At 41.3% G+C, this 21,336-nt stretch overlaps 1 protein-coding gene across 3 annotated transcripts in view; it reads left to right on the top strand.

Annotated features, from left to right (window-relative positions):
• The first annotated feature begins 977 nt into the window (after positions 1–977).
• OTUD4 (OTU deubiquitinase 4) overlaps positions 978–21,336 on the top strand; it is a 50,810-nt gene continuing 30,451 nt past the window's right edge. For 2 of the 3 annotated variants that reach the window (XM_080672712.1, XM_080672711.1), the window contains exons 1-6: positions 978–1,701; positions 8,008–8,091; positions 12,458–12,508; positions 15,898–15,944; positions 16,571–16,643; positions 18,590–18,671. In XM_080672712.1, coding sequence (XP_080528838.1) covers positions 1,543–1,701; positions 8,008–8,091; positions 12,458–12,508; positions 15,898–15,944; positions 16,571–16,643; positions 18,590–18,671 — 496 coding nt within the window. In that variant the 5' untranslated portion in view covers positions 978–1,542. The remainder of the gene's footprint in view (positions 1,702–8,007; positions 8,092–12,457; positions 12,509–15,897; positions 15,945–16,570; positions 16,644–18,589; positions 18,672–21,336) is intronic. The other variant, XM_080672710.1, reaches the window with a different exon arrangement.

The raw sequence follows: 21,336 nt of genomic DNA, 5'->3' as shown, positions 1-21,336 counted from the left end.
CTGTACTCTCAACCGCTGGCCTGCCTTATCTCCATTCCAGAGTGTCTTTGACTACATGTCTAACCTTATAGTAACACCCCAGTTTCTTTCTCCCCCAGCTCCACCTTGGCCTCAGACTGGAGTAAATTTTACGATTAACCATGTGTTTAAGTAATTAGGACATCAGCTGCTGTTGAATTTTAGCAAAATGAAATTATGGAGTCACAAAAACATGCTGGGTTCTCAACATAACTCGTCATTTAACTTCACAGGGTGGGACGTTGAGCAGGAAGCCTCCAGGCACTAGTGGAAGCCATGGCAAGACCAGCATGTTATCAAGCAATTACATGGTGACATATTAAAGGAGAAAACAACTAACATTTTTCTGACCATTGACATTTCTTTGTGCTGGGTGCGCAGCTACAGTGGCAGGGGGAACAAAAACGTCTGTGGCAAAGGCATCTTGCCATACTGCGTGAGCTGTACTTCGAATTTCTAATAGGAATCCGCAGTTCGTGGTTGATTTATGGACAGTCTGTGTCGTCCAACACCGTGCCAGTTCCAGCAGGCTTCGCCCATGAGCTCTATTTACTACTTAAGCCGTTAAAGCCACCGCCATGGAAACAACATGAGAAGAGGCCGGGGGGAGGGGTGCAGACAGGTGCGCCCTCTGTTTGGGAATACACAAAGGGCCGACCCAGCCGCCGCCGTGTCCCTGGCAACTCCACGCACGCAGGGCGCGCGCACTTCCCGCGGCCACGAGGCGTAGTGGGCAGCCCGGCGAGCGGCGCGCGCAAGTCACCGCGCGTCAGCTTGCGGAGAACCCTCGGCCTGCCCTCTCTCAGGCGCGGGCCCGGGAAACGCGAAGCCGGCTCCGGCGGCGCAAGCGCTGTAGGGATTTGTAGTCCGCTGGCCTCCCGGGAGCGCGTCCCCGTCCGTCGCAAGCCGACTTCCTGCCGCTTCCAAAACTACACCTCCCCGCATCCTCTCCGCTGTCGGGCCGAAAGCGAAAACAAATTCTGGGCTGCGAGGGAGCTGCCCTTTGCCGGCTCCCCCACCCGCTCCCCGCCCCTCCGGTGCCCTCCTGCGAGGTGTGGAGACGAAAGGCCGCGTTTTTCTCTTTTGGCTTCCTTGGCTCCTTGTGTCGGGAGTGTGCAGCACGCAGGCCTTGTTTCACCTGAGCCGGCCTTGCGCGCGCGAGGGGCGGGGTTTCCTCGCTTCACCCCAGTCGGGACGAGGAAACTTGTGGGGAAGGCGACCCCGACCCGGGTCTTGAGCACGGCAGCGAGGCCGCCGAGAAGTGACTTCTCACTCTCGGGTTTTCTTAAAAATTTCTCCTGGGTGCGCGGTCTCTCGGAAGGCGGCCGCGTGCGCGCAGCCATGCATTAGGCAGGGCTCCCCTATGCGCTCGGAGAGCGCGGACCGCTGCCTCGGGCCGCCGTCGCCGCCTGCGGAGCCCTAGACAGAGCCGCCGCCCGTCCTAGGCCGGGGCGTAGAGGAGCCGGCGGCGCGGCCATGTGGGGCTAGCCCGCGCCGCGCCTGGCCTGCAGCGGGACCGGCAACATGGAGGCGGCCGTCGGTGCGCCCGACGGCGGGGACCAGCGCGGCGCGGGGCCCCGCGAGGACGTGACGCCCATGGACGCTTATCTGCGGAAACTGGGCTTGTATCGGAAATTGATCGCCAAGGATGGGTCCTGCCTGTTCCGGGCTGTGGCGGAGCAGGTAATGGGGCGGGGGTCGGGGGCCGGGGGTCGGGGACGGTGGGGCCGGGGGAGGTGGGGAGCGGTGGCCCGCAGCTACCCTGGCGGCCTGCGTCCGGGGCTGCGCGTGGCCCCGCTGTCGTCACAGCCGCCCATTGTAACGCCGGAATGGGACGCTGTCCTGGGTCTGGAAGCTGTAAATCGAAACTTAAAAACCCGTAGATTAACTGGGTGTCGCCCCTCCTGGTGAAGAGGTAATGAGTTGTGGACAACCTGCGAGGCCTGCCGAGAGCATGAATAGTTGATTGATTGCTGGGGACTTGGCGAAATGATATTTTTCCATTCTGTTCCGCATTCACCTTCTCTTCGTTTTATAAGCAGAGCGTCCTCACCAGTAAACCTAATGTTTACTAGAGGAGGTGGTGCACCAGACTTGACTCGTAGAACATTATTTTTTCTGCTACCGGACTTTGGAATGTGGGGTAGTCAAGGCCGCCGTTGTCCACTTGGATCTAGAGGGGGAAAATGTGCAGTTAGGGAAAGCCAGCCTTTAAAAAATATAGAATGTGTTAAAAGATTTGTCTTAGAGTAGTTTCCACTCTTTATTTTGCTTTGCAAGGCAGTGTAGGTATACTGAAAATAATTTACTTGTTTTTAAAAAAGTCTGTTTAGGAAGGATGTATCTGGGAGCGCTTTAGGCCCTTCTTGGCCGAATTTTCCCGTTAATGGTCAAAATCACATTCTAACACAGTTGCTTAGGAAGTTGTTTCTGATTTTTTTGGGTACGAGAGACTGTTCCGCGTTATATAACACCGTGTGGTTGGTAAGTATGCAGTCACCAAAATCCATCCTATATTGACAATATCTGCTGAAATAGTTGGATAAAACTTTCACGTTACTGCCCTTGTTTGTACTAGTATTTCATACCATTCACAGTTTGCTTTCCTTTGCTTAAGATTCACTCCTCCCCTCCACGGAGTTTTTAGGTTTCTGTTTTTCTCATCTTTTTTGAATGCTAAATAGCTTTCAAAATTTCTGTTTATGAAAAATGTTTTACTTAACAGCTGTAGACCAGTCTATTCTAATTTTTTTCAACATCAAAAGGCCAGTCATTTACTTTCCAAAGGCCCTCTCTTCACATCAGTAGCATGAAATCTTTTTTTAAAACAAGAAATTGATTTAACTGGTATATACCTTTGTATTAGGTGTCATTGTCATTCAAACATTCTTCTTAAAGCTTCCCAAATCAAGCTCTTTTTCAGTTCATTATTTTTCTCTCATTTTTAGAAATTTAGGATGTTCCAATGTTGCTGTGGGATATATTCACACCCACCCACCCCAGTCTTTACTATTACTAGTAGGTAAACAGTATGTCCCATTTATGAGTTTTCCACATCTCCGGCTGCTCTGCTGCTTCTGTCTCAGCCTCCCTGAACTCCTCAGCACTCCAGAAGCAGAGGGGAGAGGTGAAAGTATATTGTATATTCTGTTAGCTCTAGCAAGAGTTCAGTACGGAAGAGGTAGAAACCAATAAAATAAGAGTAGTGTGGCATTTATTTGGAATTGGATTTCCAGATCTTGGTTTATATTGAAGCAGAAAGGTGTACCTTATTTCAGTATTCCATGCCATAGATAGTGAACTTAATTATACAGAAGCCTCTATTTTGTAGTGGGATCTCTGTTTTTAAGTAGAAGGGGGCAAGAGCTAGTTGTACTAAGAACTCATTGCTAACATCAGATAAATTCCATTACAATGAGATACAATAAAATGTGTTAAGTTAGGCCTAAGGGAATATCCCCTTCATTTATGCGACTCGTGATTTTTAGTATACAGAGTTTCGGAAGCTTAGTACCATGAATTTTGGGAAAGCTCAGTTCTTCAGTAGACATGGGCTAAGCATGGAGCCTTATGGCCAAAGGCAAAGTATGCGTGGGGGTTGGGAGCAAGGGAAGTAACACCAACCTCAGGCTGCCCTTTAAAAATATGTACAAAGTATTTAATTTTTTTGCCAACATTTTCTTAAGTATCAAAATAATTTATTGTTTCTAAGAAGGAGTCGGAGTAAGTAATCTAAACGGCAGTCATTGGGGGGAGTGGGGTAGAGACTTGAGTTAGGAATAGTCTTTCCCTCCAATTTACCTGATTTAGATAGGCCCTTCCCTTTTTACACTTCTGGACTTGGGCCTGCGGGAGGCCTGACCTGAATCAGCTTTGTGGCCATGGAGCTAAAAATAGGGCACTCTTAGAGGACTTGCTAAAGCAGTGTATCTCAGTCTTTCCCAGTGTTTATCATTATCTTGTCCCAAGTAAAGATAGAAAAGCCTCCTATTTTTAGCTTATTTCATCTATAATAATTTGCAAAGGTATTTGTCATTTCAAATCTTCCTGAGTGTCCTTGAACTTGCACTATATTATACTTTTTAAACAGTTGTCATGTAACTTTGTTGCTTCTCTTCCAGTGCTTGGCTTTGTAAAGCACCAGCACCCAACACTTTATGGAAGTTGGCTTAGAGTTTGCTTCTTAGTAACAGGTTCAGATTTCATGTGCTAATAAAATCTTTATTAAAAGGAGAAAAAAATATATGCCTACCATTGTTTTTGATGGAAAATAAGCTTTATTCACTTATGTCTGCCACCTGTTGCTAGATAAATCGAATTAAGACTAGCTTCACTTCGCTAACTGCAAGAAAGCCCTATCAAATGACACTACAATTTACTTATGCTAATAATACCTTGATTCCTAATGGTGTCTGATTTAACATATGTGAAGTGTTATTAACATTTATTCATTGGCAAAAAAATTGTGTGGTGTTTATTTTTATATATGGACAGTTCTTCCAGTGCTGGAAGTTTACAGTATGTAAGGATGCTTTTTAATAGTTCCCAGGACAGCATTGCAAAATCAGCTGCTATACTGAAAACAAACTCATTGCTAATCTCAGACCGTGCATCTTCAGTATATCTCAAAGTAAAGGGACATACTAGCTGTCCAGACAGTTGGGCCTCTGGTTCTGTGGATATAAATGAGCCTTGGCTGTTACCCAAAGAGACCTGTAAAATGTGCAGCTGGAGCCTCCCTTTTCCTGCTCACTGAGCATAAGGGAGAATCTCTCAATTGGAATTGTAACATTTTAAGGTATAGTTGGCATACAATATTAATTATATTAGTTTCAGGTGTACAAAATAGTCATTTGACATTTTTATACTTTATAGTGTGATCACCCCACTAATTCTAATATCTGTCACCATGTAAAGTTACCACACTGTTGCTGACTATATTCCCCTTCACCCTTTTCACCCAATTCCCCATCTCTTTCCCTTCTGGAAACCATCCCTTTGGTCTCTATTTCTATGAGTTTGTTTCGTTTTGTTCATTTTGGTTTTTTTTATTCCACATACTAGAGGCCCGGTGCACGAAATTCATGCACGGGGAAGGTGTCACCTCATCCCAGCCTGCACCCTCTCCAATCCAGGACCCCATGGGGGATGTTCGACTGCAGGTCTAGACTGGCAGTTGGACATCCCTCTCACAATCCTGGACCGCTGGCTCCTAATCGCTCACCTGCCTGCCTGCCTGGTTGCCCCTAACTGCCTCCCGCTGCTGGCCAGGTCGCTCCCAACAGCCCCCTCCCTGCCAGCCTGTTGGCTCCTAACTGCCGCCCCCCCCCCCCCCCCCCCGCTGGTCTGGTCACCCCTAACTGTCCCGCCCCACCGGCCTGGTTGCCCCCAACTACCCCCCTCTGCCAGCCTTGTTGCCCCTAACTGTTCCCTCTCCCCTGCTGGCCTAGTCACCCCTCACTGCCCCCCTGCCAGCCTAATCACCGCCAACTGCCCCCCCTGCCGGCTTGGTCGCCCCCATCTTCCCCCCCTGCCCGCCTGGTTGCTCCTCACAGCCCCCCTGCTGGCCTGGTTGCCCCATGCAGCCTGCTGTTCAGTCGTTTGGTCATACCTCACTAACCCCCCTGCTGGCCTGGTCACCCCACGCAGCCTACTTGTTCAGTCGTTTGGTCGTCCCTTGGGCTGGCCTTGGGTGGCTGGGCAGCCGACATCCGAGGCTTGCCTGCACCTCGGGCTGGCCCTGGGAAGCTGGGGGACTTGAGGGGACTGGGTGCTGCCATCTTGTGGCTGTGGGTGCCGCCATCTTTGAGGGCATGGCAGTCAATTAGCATATTCCCTCCTTACTGGCTGTGGGTGCTTCCATCTTTGATAGCGGGGCAGTCCATTAGCATATTCCCTCATTGCCTGTGGGTGCCGCCATCTTTGAGGGTGGGGCAGCAATTAGCATATTCCCTCCTTATTGGCTGTGGGTGCTGCCATCTTTGAGGGTGGGGCAGCAATTAGCATATTCCCTCCTTATTGGCTGTGGGTGCCGCCATCTTTTGCGATGGCGTGAGGGTCAATTAGCATATTCTCTCTTTATTAGATAGTATAAGTCAAACTACTATACAGTATTTGTCTTTCTTTGTCTGAGTTATTTTACTTAGCATAAATACTCTATAGGTGTCCATTCATGTTGTCACATATGGCAAGATTTTATTCTTTTTTATTGCCGCATAATATTCCATTGTGTGTGTATGTATACACCCACCATAGCAGCTTTATCCATTCACCTATCTATGGATACCTAGGTTGCTTCCATATCTTGGCTATTGTAAATAATGCTGCAGTGAATATGGGAATGCATATATCTTTTTGAATTAGTGTTTTTGTTTTCTTTGGATAAATACCCAGAAGTGTAATTTCTGGGTTATATGGTACTTCTGGTTTTATTTTTTGAGGAGTCTCCTTATTGTTTTCCATAGTGACTGCACCAATTTGCAGTCTTACTAACAGTGCACCAGAGTTCTCTTTTTTTCCACATCCTCACCAACACATGTTATTTGTTGACTTTTTGATAATAGCCATTCTGACTGTTGTAAAGTGGTATGTCATTGTGGTTTTGATTTACATTTCCCTGATGATTAGTGATGTTGAGCATCTTTTGATGTCTGTTGGCCATTTGTATGTCTTCTTTGGAAAAATCTTTTTTCATGTCCTCTGCTCATATTTTTGATTGGATTGTTTATTTTTTTTTTTGTTATTTAGTTTTATGAGTTTCTTATGTATTTTGGATATCAATCCCTTATCAGATATATTGGAGCTGTAACTCCTAAAGTTACTTTATAATATAAATTTTCAAGTGGCCTTCATAGTAGTTGAGATGTGGTTATTTTAAATGTCAGTTTTTGGGTTTTTTTCCCTCCACCTTGGTCCTATAGGTTACCAGGAACATCTTCTTTTGAGACACCTAGTAATAGAAAATAATTTTGATCTTCTCTTAAGTGTGGAAGTTAAAGTATTGGAGGCTAGCCAAAGGGTTCCTAAGCATTTATTTGATAATAGTTTGTTTGAAACCAAAGCTTTGGAATTTTAGTAAGAGACAAAAGGCCAATAAATTACCCTTTTGTTGAATTAGTAGCTTAACTGAAGAATACAGGCTACAGAATGAGAGGATTTGGTTCATCTTTGTAGTGTGGCTTATTTCAGGTGGTACTTTAAGATTTTGGGCAGCCTGTCCTGTGTGGTTCAGGGGTTAGCATTGACTCATGAACTAGGAAGTCAGGGTTTGATTCCCCTTTAGGGCACATGCCCAGGTTGTGGCTTGATCCCCAGCAGGGGGCATGCAGGAGGCAGCCAATCAACGATTCTTACTCATCATTGATGTTTCTATTTCTCTCTTCCTTCCTCTCTGAAATTAATACAAATATATTTTAAAAAATATTTTGGGCATAAGAGCAAGTTTCAAGGCTATTGGGATGACAGCACAGCAGCATGTTTGCATCCTGTATGCTGCTCACTTGGATGTTTTTTCAAGAGTCCTGTAAGGATTTAAGAATGAGTACCTTAATTTTTCTGAAACCACAGTGGACTTAAGTTTCTACATAAGGCAAGTAATTTAAAATGCCTGGGGTCAATCTAAGCAGTGCACAGCAGAGATTCTGTTAGTTCTGCTTTGTGAAGAGCCAATTTACAGTAGAGGGCTGACCAAGAGAGGAAAGTGTCTTAAGTTTACAAAGGTTTTCTTAAAGGAATGATTTCAGTATTTCAGTGACCTAAAGGAGAAATGATAGTAAGCTCTTTGTAGAATGGCATCTGGTTTAAGAAATACTACTGTTTGTATGTGTCATGCCATCCTTATGATTAGAGAAAGAAATGGGAATGAATAAAGATCTAGAAATTATAGAAAGACAAATGCTGTGTCTATTGGTTGTGAGATTTTTTGGGGTGTGTCTAAGTTGCATCTTATTTTAACAAAATACTTAATAGTGTGTTGCTTTTTCTTTTTAGGTATTGCATTCTCAGTCTCGCCATGTTGAAGTCAGAATGGCCTGTATTCACTATCTTCGAGAGAACAGAGAGAAATTTGAAGCGGTAATTTGTAATTTTAAACGAAATGGTATCTCTACTTGCGTTTACAGTTCACCCTTTAGACGTGGTCTAGAGGGAATTTCACAGGATGGATCTTAATGGGGGTTATGAAAATCCCCCTTATAAAAAAGAATTTTTGTTGAGTTTAAATCCAATTATATTCTTTTGTGATAGTTTTTATGCCATTTAGTGGTATTCATTTATTATTCAGGCTTTTAGAAAGCTTCTGTGACCGATAAGACATAGCTACGGAGGATAGAGGGTGACTTGGGCAGGATCCTTGCATATTAAGAGTGAGTTTTGTCTGACATAGTCAGGGTAAATGGAGTGTTGTGGTTAATAGAGTTTTCCCTGATTTGTAACCCCCTATGAATTCATACTAAGTCTTTTATTTTATCAGAAGGCATTTTTATATTTTTAATTTTCAGGCTTCATTGTGAATCATATCAGAATACTGTGATTACGTAAATATGATTAATAGTTAATAGAATGTTGTAGAACACTTTACTGGAATTTTCTAAGTAGTATGTAGTAGGCTGTGAAATATGACAGTGACCTATTTTCATTTTACATTGAAAGCCTTATAAGATTTGCTTAGAATTAAGTCATATGACAACTTTCAATGGTATTCTCCCCTGTGGACTGCTAAAAGAACGTTGGTGTTTTGCAAATAACTCAATTCTGAGAGTTAATAGATAAATGGTTCTTAGTTTTGGTATGATCTTGGGTTGGTTTTCCTATATTCAAGCAAAATATTATTATTGGTAACATTTTCCTGAGTGCCATTTTATAAGATGGACAATAATACATTTCAGGAAGGAGAATTACCTACTTGATCAGGAGATATGAAAACTTGTCTTACAAAAAGAAAACTGGTAATGAGGCTATATAGAATACTAGGGTGTGGTGGAGAAGAGAAAGGTAAATGGAGTGGTCTTTAAGTATTTGAAGAAATTACAAATGAGTTAATCATTATTATTGACCCCAGAGGGTAAAACTCTCTTGACAATAATGGAAATTACTAACACTGGTTTAGCACTTAATATGTGCCAGGCATTATTTTTAATGCTTTGCATATATTTATTTAACCCTTGCAATCTTACAAGGTATTACCAGAAGTTGAAAGTTCCAAAGGGGTAAGTTTTACTTTACCATTTCTGTTGGCCAGAATGGGAAAAGGCTGTCATGGGAAGGGGGCGGGGTGTTCCTTGTGACTGAGGATGTTCAGTCAGAGCCTAGATGGATGCTTTTCTGATTAGAAGGGAGAGTCTTATATTGGATACTAGAGGCCCATTGCAAAAATTCGTGCACTGGGGGGGGGGGGTGTCCCTCAGCGCAGCCTGCACCCTCTCCAATCTGGGACCCCTCAAGGGATGTCCGACTGCCTGTTTAGGCCTGATCCTGGCAGTCGGACATCCCTCTCACAATCCGGGACTGCAGGCTCCCAACTGCTCGCCTGCCTGCCTGCCTGCCTGATTGCCCCTAACTACTGCCTGCCAGCCTGATCACCCCCTAACCACTCCCCTACCAGCTTGATCACCCCCTAACCATTTCCCTGCCGGCCTGGTCCCCCTCAACTACCCTCCCCTGCAGGCCTGGTCCTCCCCAACTGCCCTCCCCTGCCAGCCTGGTCCTCCATAACTGCCCTCCCCTGCAGGTCTGATTGCCCACAACTGCCCTCCCCTGCCAGCCATCTTGTGACTGGGTGTGATGGTCAATTTGCATATTACCTCATTATTATATAGGACTAGAGGCCCATTGCACGAAATTCGTGCATGGGGGAGGTGTTATTCCTCAGCGCGGCCTGCACCCTCTCCAATTTGGGACCCCTCAAAGGATGTCCTACTGCCGGTTTACAGGGATTGGGCCTAAACCGGCAGTCGGACATCCCTCTCACAATCCGGGACTGCTGGCTCCTAACTGCTTGCCTGCCTGCCTGATTGCGCCTAACCACTCTGCCTTCCAGCCTGTTCGCCCCCACCTCCCCTCCCCACTGGCCTGCTCACCCCCAACTGCCCCCCTGTTGGCCTGCTCACTCTAGACTGCCCCCCCCCCCACTGTCTTGATCACCTCCAACTGACCCCCACTGACAGCCTGCTCACCCCCAACAGCCCCTGACATCCCATCCCGGCCTGATCACCCGCCGGCGACCCAAGGTCCCAGCCCCTCCTTTTTTACTTTTTTTTTTTTTTTTTTTTTTCGGCGCCTCCTTGAGTGGAGGCCAGGGCTGGCTGGAAGCAAGTATCTAGGATTTATTTATCTTCTATAATTGAAACTTTGTAGCCTTGAGCGTAGGCCAGGGCGGGACAGGGCGGGAAGCTTGGCTTCCTCCATCGCCAGGGGCAACCCAAGCCTGCTCATCTCCAGCTCTGTGGCCGCAGCCATTTTTGTTGGGATTTATTTATCTTCTATAATTGAAACGTTGTAGCCTTGAGCGTAGGCCAGGGTGGGAAGCTCCATTGCCGGGGCAACCCTAGCCTCCTGCTTGCTCCAGCTCTGGCCGGCTGCCATCTTGGTTGGGGTAATTTGCATACTCGCTCCTGATTGGCTTGTGGGCGGCGTGGCTTGTGGGTGTAGCAGAGTGATCGTTAATTTGCATGTTTCTCTTTTATTAGTGTAGATAGGCTTGCAGAACACTGGTTGGATCTCTACCAACTTTAAATGGTTCTGTGGGGGTTTTAAATCTATAAATAATAATCACCTAATATAGAACAATAGCCTCTGATTGGTGGGATATTTAAAATAGATAGCTATTTTATTCTTTTTATTTATTTACTTTTTAAATATTTTATTGATTTTTTTACAGAGAGGAAGGGAGAGGGAGAGAGACTTAGAAACATCGATGAGAGAGAAACATCAGTCAGCTGCCTCCTGCACACTCCCTACTGGGGATGTGCCCACAACCAAGGTACATGCCCTTGACTGGAATCGAACCTGGGACCCTTGAGTCCGCAGGCTGACGCTCTATCCACTGAGCCAAACTGGTTAGGGCGATAGCTATTTTATTATAATATATGTTGAAATCTTAAGATACTTTTTGGAAATTTGACAGTAGATTGTCTATAAAATAATCTCAATCTTAAAAAAAAAATCCATGGGCATTTAAAAGATTTTTATAGACTAGGTAGTGTACTTTAATGTTTTTAAGTGTATTGCTTTGCAAAATTGACTGAGCCTGTAATTTAAATAAAATTGAATTTGATGTTTCAGATGATGTTTTAGGGTTTTCTCGATTAAATTAGTATAATGACTATTAGAAAAACAAAAAAATGTTATCACAACTTTTTTTTTTTTTTTTTTTAAGATTTGTTATTGATTTTTAGAGAGGAAGGGAGAGGAAGAGAGAGAGAAACATGTGCCCTGACAAGGAATTAAACCTGCAATCTTTTGGTGCATGGGATGATGCCCAACCAACTGAGCCTCACCAGCCAGGGCTCACAGAGCTTTTTTTTTAAAATATATTTTTACTGATTTCAGAGAGGAAGGGAGAAGGAGAGAGAGATAGAAACATCAATTGATGAGAGAGAATCATGGATCGGCTGCCTCCTGCACACCCCCAACTGGGGATCGAGCCCACAACCTGGGCATGTACCCTTGACTGAAATCGAACCCGGGACCCTTCAGTCCACAGGCCGATGGAGCCAAACCAACCAGGGCTCACATAGCTTGAATAAACTTTTATTTTTATGTTAAGGTGACAATGAAGCGAAGTGTATTAGAAAATATCTTACTGATTTTTCAAAATATCTGTAGCATTATTCTCATCTCTGCTTTTAGTATAACTGACCTAAGGAACAGTGAATATTCATATTTGTATTAGTAAACTAATATGTCTTAGCTAATGTATCTGTCTTTGTTTATTCTCCTCTACACATTGGCCATTTTCAAATTAATCTTAAAATGCTGCTTTTATCATATCATTTCTCTGTTCATAATATCACGTGCAGTGACCTTGTATTGCCTTCTCTCCCTCTTCTGAAAGTCCTGCCTGGGCTCAAACTATCTATAAACAGATGTCCAGTCTGAGTTCTCTCTCACTCTGCTCTCCCCATGAAAGTGCCCTGTTCTTGCTGACCAGGTCACTCCTGATGCCCAACACAGTGTCCTCACTGTTTCCACATGCCATATTGTCCCTGTGTCTGTCCACATCGTGTCCAGGAAACCTTTCTGACAGTGTTTCCTTCTTTAAATTATTTTTGTGTGTTTATGATCCTCACTTAATGATTTGTATGTATTTTCATAATTAGATTATATATGTGTATATATATTTTACTGTTACTGAGGTTTATGTAAGAACTCAGTAATTCACAATGAAGAGGTTAACTGTTGTTTTGATGTATTCCTAATAGATTTCTTTTTCCTTTTCCAGTTTATAGAAGGATCATTTGAAGAGTATTTAAAACGTTTGGAAAACCCACAGGTATGCAGTAATCTTTTATCTATTTTTTTAGATAAGATTAATATTATAGTGTATGGAAGGGTTACAGTCATTTACCCTGTTTCCTTGTAAACATTTTTTAGGTGCACATTTTATATAGCATTTAATTGGAAGACAGTTGTAGCTTTGTACTGTACTGTGCACTAGATATTGCCTAAGGACAGGGTTGTGGTATCTTTATCTTTGTTATAATGGCATGTGAATGTAGTGTAAAAGAGCTAAAATAAAACTGGTGATGAATTTCATAATGCTGTGTTGGTAGGTGTATGGGGGTTGGTAGAAGGGCAAGATTTGATTACTTCTTCAGGTAACTGAGAAGATAGGTTCTCTTATGGAGGTTTTATTTCCCATGATTAGCTTGAGAAGAAGGAAGAGTCTGTTGAGAGTAAAAGGTCAGCACTTCCCCACCAGGTCTCACTGCCACACTTCCTCAATTATGTTGATGTTAAAATAAATTTTTTTCTGCTTACAAAACTCCTGTAAAAAATCCAAATATCATGGAATGTCATGTAGAATGTTCCGTTATCTCCAGAGGTAATTACTGTCAATTTTAAAATGACATTAGCAAAGGATGAAGCTAAGGAGAGGAGTCAGGGAGGGAGGGAAGGGAATAATAACATGAGATCAGGGTGTTTGGTCAGCAACTGGTATCTCAGTTTGATTCCCTAACATTAGTTTGAGTGCTTGCTGTGGTCCAAGAATTGCCAGTCACCCTGGGGATGCAGAAGTGAGAAAGTACATATGCCATAAGAAGAACAGGTATGATGCTATAGGCCAGTGGTCGGCAAACTCATTAGTCATCAGAGCCACATATCAACAGTACAACGATTGAAATTTCTTTTGAGAGCCAAATTTTTTAAACTTAAACTATATAGGTAGGTACATTGTTATTAACTTAATTAGGGTATTCCTTCAATTGCACTGTACATGCGTGCCCACACGTGGTATTTTGTGGAAGAGCCACACTCAAGGGGCCAAAGAGCCGCATGTGGCTCGCACGCCGCGATTTGCCAACCACGCTATAGGCATTCAGAGTTTTGTTTCCAGCTGGGGAGGCAAAGCAAGAGTTGGAGTTGGCATTTGAAGTCTGAATAGATTCTGAATAAGAAATGCCAGGGGTGAAGGTCAATTTCAGGTAGTGAAAATTGTGAGCAATGCAGATTCAGAATGCAGTCCAGTTTTGTGGAGCATGGAGCATTTGAAAGTAGGAGATAATGAGAAATAAGTCAAAGGGCAAGCTGTGGGTCAGAACATGGGAAAGCCTTCAGTGCTAACTAAGCTCACCAAGTTGGAGCTTATGCTTTAGACCAGCATATCTCAGTGTGAGTTACACACCATCTGCATCAGAATCACCTGAGGTAGTTGTACAGATGCAGGTCCACTGCTCTTTATTCTTAATCTGAATCAAAGTCTGTGCCTGGGGCCTGGGAATCTGGCATTGAGAAGCCTTTCAAAGTTTTTTGGGGCAGGAAGTGAGTGAGTGTGTTTTGTTCACCACTGTGAACTAGAGAACAGTGCCTGACGTTTATGTTGACTGAATGAATGGATGAAAGAATTTTGTATAAAGGTAGTTTCGAGGGAGATGAGATCAGAGGCAAGAAGACCAATTGCAGTGGTTTTAAGATATTTTTATTTTATTGATTTATTTTATTTTTAGAGAGAGAGAAAGAGAGAGACATTTAAAATTGACCCTGGTTAGAGAAGATAATGTGATAGCCATTGTCTGCTTAACCAGACTACGGAAGAATTTATTCTGAAGATTAAATACTTATAAAATAGTATATTATTTGCGAGGTAGTATTTTGTTGAGACGAGTAGAATAATTTTCCATTTTTTAAAGTGATGTAACACATTTTGCATTAGGTGTCGCTTGTGTTTGTGATCTGAGAGATTTTGTTTATACCGGAGGGGTGTTGCTTGCAGCAGTTAATGAGAAGTCATTGTTAGGTAGAGGCCTGTTTTAAGAAACCTGTTTTAATATATGGCATCCATTTCATTTTGAAAACCAGAACCAATTTTTAAGAACTATTAAAATGAAAAATCTCTGGGGAAAAGATTATTATTGTCTGTGTTCATTGTCTAAAATCTTTTTTTTACCTCAAATTTCTTTTCTTTCAAGGAAAAGTTGGCAGCATTCATGTACCATAGCACATTATTTTTAGTGACTATTGGTATTAAGTCTTTACTAATTTTACAAATAGTGTAGAATACATTCTTATGGTAAAAATTTAATATAGAATGAAAATAAATCCTTTATTTTCCCTGTCTCCACTGTCAATTTAGGATGTTATCCTTCCAGTCCTCTCTCAAGGAATGTATGCATACATATTATACACATAACTTTTTGTTTTATACAATAGGATTCTTTTACTATGACTTTTTATACTAGTCAGTGATTTTTTTCCCCCAAGTCCCTTCACATGGGTATACCTCATTCTTTTGAATGATTCCGTGTTTCATATATAGTGTGGATAAAATGTTTGAGTTATTTAATTATTTCTTTCCTGTTAGTGGAATTTTGGGCTCTAACAAACATTTTTTAAAACTATTACAGATAGCTACAGTGAACATCCTTGTTTATATCTGTGGACATAGGAAACATTTATGTAGGTTAGGTTTATAGAAATTGAATTGCTTTGTCTAAGAGTTTATGGAAATATTTTAAGATTTTTATATATACTGGCCATTTCCTCCTTAGAGACTTAAAGTGACTCCTTTAGGATTGTAGAATCTCTACCTCATTTGAAAAGGATTGCTGGGAGACTGCTCTCTTTGTACCTTCAACATGTGCCAAGCTCTGTCCTGGGTGCTAGGTTAGAGGACAGAACCCTTGCATTCAACAAGTTCTCAACTTAGGGATACCACTTCTTGGTCTTACCACACCACTAGGACCTGTCATTCCACCCCATTACTAAGGATTTTTGCAACAGAGACTTGGGCTCCTTTTTAGTATATATAACCTGTTTTATGTAAATGTTTTTATAGTATTTATGATACTACTAATAACAAGCTTTCTGAGCTTTATATTGTATAAAGGTATGTATGAAGATGATGTTTAGAGCAGCGATTTTCAACCTTTTTTATCTCATGACACATAATCTAATTACTCAAAATCTGCGGCACAAAAATATATTTTTTACTAATCTGACAGAAAAAATAGGTATAATTTTGATTCATTTACACCTGACGGTTATTGTTGTCATTTTTTAATTTGACAGTCTAAGGGAAAAGAGGTCAGTGCCCTGACTAAACAGTCAGGTATTGCATGTTTTAAAAATTCTTGCAGCACATTGGTTGAAAATCGCTGGTTTAGAGGTATATTGTAAAAAGTCTGAGACATTGAAGGGCCATTTTTTTTTTCTTTAATACAGGAATGGGTTGGACAGGTGGAAATAAGTGCCCTTTCTCTTATGTACAGGTAAACACTAATAACATAATTCAACAAAAGTAAAGTTAGTGGAAAATTAATATATTACATTATACTAAAATTGTGAAAATAGTGATTTTATGTCTTGTGAAGCATCTTTTCTAAGTTGTTTTTTTTATTGTATGAATTAGATTTTGACATTTAGATATATCAGTGTTTAGAAATTTTAATTTTCAAGATATTTTTGGAAAGGAGTACAGAAAATTTTCCAGACCTCTAAACGTTACCATTTATCAACCTTACAGAGAAATGATTTCCTGCTTTCTCAAGGCCAGTAGCACTGAAGGGCCACTAGAACAGAGGCAAAACACTTCTGTCAATTACCAATTTTACTACTATTGCCTAGTAGAGGAGCAGGTGAATGCTTAATATTTTCTTTTCAAAATGTCTTTGTATATTTTCTCTTCACAACTTCTGTAGTTTTGAGGTTTCCTTTAAGAATTATATATGAAGACATACCATATACAAGCTATATTTGAAATTTTATTTTTTTTTGAAAAGATGCTTTTATATAGGTATTTTACAACTTAGTATTCCATTACTATCTTATGTTTACTGCTATATCTTCAGTGCCTAAACAAACCATCAGAAGTAATTTCTAAAAATGTTACTTTCAGGAAAGATTTTGTAATTTATCGGGAACCGAATGTTTCTCCTTCACAAGTAACTGAAAATAATTTCCCTGAAAAGGTAAGAATTTTTTCAGTGTTTTTAAAAGCTTTAAGTGAAAGAACTATTCAGTTGCCACCTTGACCTCCTAAGCTATAATTTTAAGGTGGTTTTTGGAAATATTTGTGCATGAAGGCTAATACTGAGTTGATATAGTGTAGTTCCTGTTAATCATCATTGAGCCATATTATTTTTTATTAGTTTTTCCTGACAAATCACCATGTTGAACCCTATCACTAGAGGAAAAAAGTTGAGATACTAGTGTATATGATTAACTAGACTATTACTCTTTTGTGTCAATATAAACATTAAATAGTAAAATAACTTGTAAAAATAGGTTCTGCCCTGACCGGTTTGGCTCAGTGGATAGAGCGTCGGCTTGCGGACTGAAGGGTCCCAGGTTCGATTCCGGTCAAGGGCATGTACCTTGGTTGCGGGCACATCCCGAGTAGGAGGTGTGCAAGAGGCAGCTGATCGATGTTTCTCTCCCATCGATGTTTCTAACTCTCTATCCCTCTTCCTCTCTGTAACAAATCAATAAAATATATTAAAAAAAAATAGATTCTTCCATTGCATCCAGAAATACTTTGGTAATCGTGATATATTTCCCATTATAAAGGTAATTTGCTGGCTAAGGTGTTATTATCTGTTCAAAGCAGAAACAACTGGAAAAATAAGTAGTCTAGAAAGGAAAAAAAAACCCAGCTGATTCATTATAAGGAAACTTTGTTTTAATTAGTTGTTTTGGAGTCATCCAGGCCAAGTTGAAGTATCTTTGTCACTATGCTAATGGTGGTAAGGAGGAGGGAAATTGAGTGAAATACTACCTTAATAAGGACTTAGGGGTTCCTAACATGCTTGTCTCTGGATCTGGTCTTTTCCAGTACACTTATTGGAATATGACATAGTCTAAGTAAAATCAGTGTGCATTTCTCTTTGAATAAGTAACTATTTAGGAAATGCAGTTGATTTTTTTAACAACATGAGTTTGAACTACATGGGTCCACTTATATGTGGATTTTTTTCAATGAATATACAGTCTGTCTTCTGTATCCCAAGTTGTCCGGATTCCATCAACAGCAGATTGAAAACAGTATTTTCCGATTTGAGGTTAGAGGTTGGGAATCTGCAGATGGGGAAGGCCAATTGTATGCATTGTTCCACACCATTTGATATAAAGGACTTGATTATTCGTGGATTTTGGTATGGGGGTTTGTGTGTCCTGGAACCAGTACCCTGCAGATACCTAGGGAGGACTGTAGATAAGTTTTGGGGGATTCAAAAGTTATATTTGGATTTTCGAATGCATAGGAGTTGGCACCTCTAACCCCCACTTTGTTCAAGGGTTAACTGTACTTTAACTGTAAAGAAGCAGAAAAATGTTACTTTTGATTCTGCCTCTTAGAGGTAAGTATTAATAAAATTTTGGAATATTTTCTTACGGTCTCCTACATCTTGTTCCTTAACTAGCTGAAATCATGCTTTTTTTTTTTTTTTAATATATATGTGTATTTTTTATTGATTTCAGAGAGGAAGGGAGAGGGAGAGAGATATAGAAACATCAATGATGAGACAGAATCATTGATTGGCTGCCTCCTGCACTCCCCCTACTGGGGATCGAACCCACAACCCGGGCATGTGCCCTTGACTGGAATCGAACCTGGGACCCTTCAGTCTGCAGGCTGATGCTCTATCCACTTAGCCAAACCAGCGAGGGCAATGCATTTATTTTTTATCCCATAAGCATTCCCCAAGTCATTAAGAACTTTCTGATTTAATAGCTGTGTAACATTTCAGCATGTGGATATACCATAGTTGACTACATTGGAGCTTTAGATTGCTTCTAAAATACTCACTTTCCGTTTGAAAATTATTTACTAGTGATTGAGAGATATTGGAGATAATAAGTTGCTATGTAAATATCAAATATGAAGTGCTGAAAGTTGTCTTTTATTTTTCCCTTTCAGGTATTACTGTGTTTTTCAAATGGAAATCACTATGATATTGTCTATCCCATAAAGTATAAAGAGAGCTCTGCTATGTGTCAGTGTAAGTTTCACCCTTGTGTTTGTATAGGAAATTATATTCCTAAGATATACAGTCTTAATGCACACAAGTCAGGGCACATATACTCTGTTTTGTTGTATAAAAATATATTTCTAAAAACCTTAGGTTACCAAAAATATTAATACTGTATTAAAAACTTTCAATAGGAAAAAAAGATCTAGTAGCTAGAGTTTGACTTATAAATACAAAGTTATTTATTTCCTGCAGTAATTAAGTTCAATAATAAGGATTTGTATGTGTTTTAAAAGCTGGTAGTATATGGCTTGAAAATTTACATAGCTGAGCAAATCAAACATTTGATTATATTTGGCTCTAGAGAAGGGTTTCTCAACCTTGGCACTATTGACATTTTGGGCCAGGTAATTCTTGTTGTGGGGGCCGTTCCGTACATTGTAGGATGTTTAGTAGTAAACCTAGCATCTACTGTGTAGATCTCTCTCCCATTGTAACAACCAAAAATGTCACTAGATTTTGCCCACATATTTCCCGGAAGGGTACAGTTCCATCCCAATTGAGAATTACTACTCTATTAGTTCCTTCCTTTGTCTATTCTAAATGCACATCACTCATGCAAAGCAGTAGTGCTGAGCATGCAACAGCTTTTCCTCTTTTTTTTTTTTTTTTAAAAAAAATCCTCACACGAGGTTGAGAAAGTGAAAGGGAAGGAGGAAGAGACAGAAAGAGAGAGACATTGATGTGAAAAAAAGACATCAATTGGTTGCCTCCCTGGTGAGCCCTGACCTGGTATCGAAGCTGCAACCCAGGTACGTGCCCCTGACTAGGAATCGAACTCGAGATCCTTCTGTCTGCAGGCTGATGCTCTAACCACTGAGCACTCAGGCCAGGGCTCCTCTGTTCTTAAGCTAGTGGTGAGCAGTAAAGATAATGTGTAATGCAAATTGTTAAAATTAATTGATCTGTTTTGAGGTATGAAAGTCTAGCTGTCTGTCCTGGGCTGTGTCCTTTTTCCCCCAGCTAGTCAAAATCTGGACATGTCAGCTTTGGGAAAGATAGCTCATGGAGATTCCTTTCCTATACTTCTCAGTGCCCGTGGGTTGGATGATACAAGGGGGAGAAGAAAGATGGTTTGCTAGAAGGAAGTCTCTTAAGTAACTCATTGTTGATGAATTCTTAGTGTACTTGTTTTCATAAGAATCACTGTAGTAAAACCAATTGAGAATATTGGGTAATATATATTTCCATGTTTTCTGTTTTTTTTTTTTTAATTTTAATTTTTTAAATATACTTTTATTGATTCAGAGAGGAAGGGAGAGGGAGAGAGATAGAGACATCAATGATGAGAAAGAATCATGGGTCGGCCGCCTCCTGCACGCCCCTACTGGGGATCAAGCCTGCAACCTGGGCATATGCCCTTGCCTGGAATCGAACCCTGGACCCTAAGGTCCGCAGGCTGATGCTTTAGCCACCAAGCCAAACCAGCTAGGCCTTTTTTTAAAATTTTATTTTTTTAAAATAAATCTTTATTGTTCAGATTATTACAGGTGTTCCTCTTTTTTTTTCCCCCATAGCTCCCCTCCACCTGATTCCCCACCCCACGCCATGCCCTTACCCCCCGCCACTGTCTTCATCCATAGGTGTAAGATTTTTGTCCAATCTCTTCCCGCACCCCTCACACTCCCTTCCCCCTGAGAATTGTCAGTCCACTCCCTTTCTATGTCCCTGATTCTATTATATTCACCAGTCCATTCTGTTCTTCAGATTTTTTATTCACTTGATTTTTAGATTCACTTGTTGGTAGGTATGTATTTGATGTCATTTTGTTGTTCATAATTTCTATCTTTACCTTTTTCTTCTTCTTCCTCTTCTTAAAGAATACCCTTCAGCATTTCATGTAATCCTGGTTTGGTGGTGATGAACTCCTTTAGCTTTTTCTTGTCTGTGAAGCTCTTTATCTGACCTTCAACTCTGAATGATAGCTTTGCTGGGTAGAGTAATCTTGGGTGTAGGTTCTTGCTGTTCATCACTTTGAATATTTCTTGCCACTCCCTTCTGGCCTGCATAGTTTCTGTTGAGAAATCAGCTGACAATCGTATGGGTGCTCCCTTGTAGGTAACTAACCGTTTTTCTCTTGCTGCTTTCAAGATTCTCTCTTTGTCTTTTGCCCTTGGCATTTTAATTATGATGTGTCTTGGTGTGGTCCTCTTTGGATTCCTCTTGTATGGGGTTCTGTGCGCTTCCTGAACTTGTAAGTCTATTTCTTTCACCAGGTAAGGAAAGTTTTCTGTCATTATTTCTTCCAATAGGTTTTCAATATTTTGCTCTCTCTCTTCTTCTGGCACCCCCAAAATTCGGATGTTGGTATGCTTAAAGTTGTCCCAGAGGCTCCTTACACTACCTTCATATTTTTGGATTCTTTTTTCTTTTTGTTTTTCTGGTTGGGTGTTTTTTATTTCCTCATATTTCAGATCTTTGGTTTGATTCTTGGGGTACGTTGATCTACAGTTGAGTTTCTGTATATTCTTTATTTTAGACAGTGTATGCTTAATTTCTGACTGGTCCTTTTCCATTTTTTTTTGGCATTCTCATTAAGATCCTTAAAGGTCTCACTAAGTTCCTCAGCGGTTTTTAGAAGATTCTTGAGTAACCTTATAAATGTGGTTCTGAACTCTATGTCGTCCAGTAATTT

This window comes from Plecotus auritus (assembly GCF_963455305.1).
Source record: "Plecotus auritus genome assembly, chromosome: 6".
Lineage (NCBI taxonomy): Eukaryota > Metazoa > Chordata > Mammalia > Chiroptera > Vespertilionidae > Plecotus > Plecotus auritus.
This window is presented reverse-complemented; position numbering and strand designations above follow the sequence as displayed.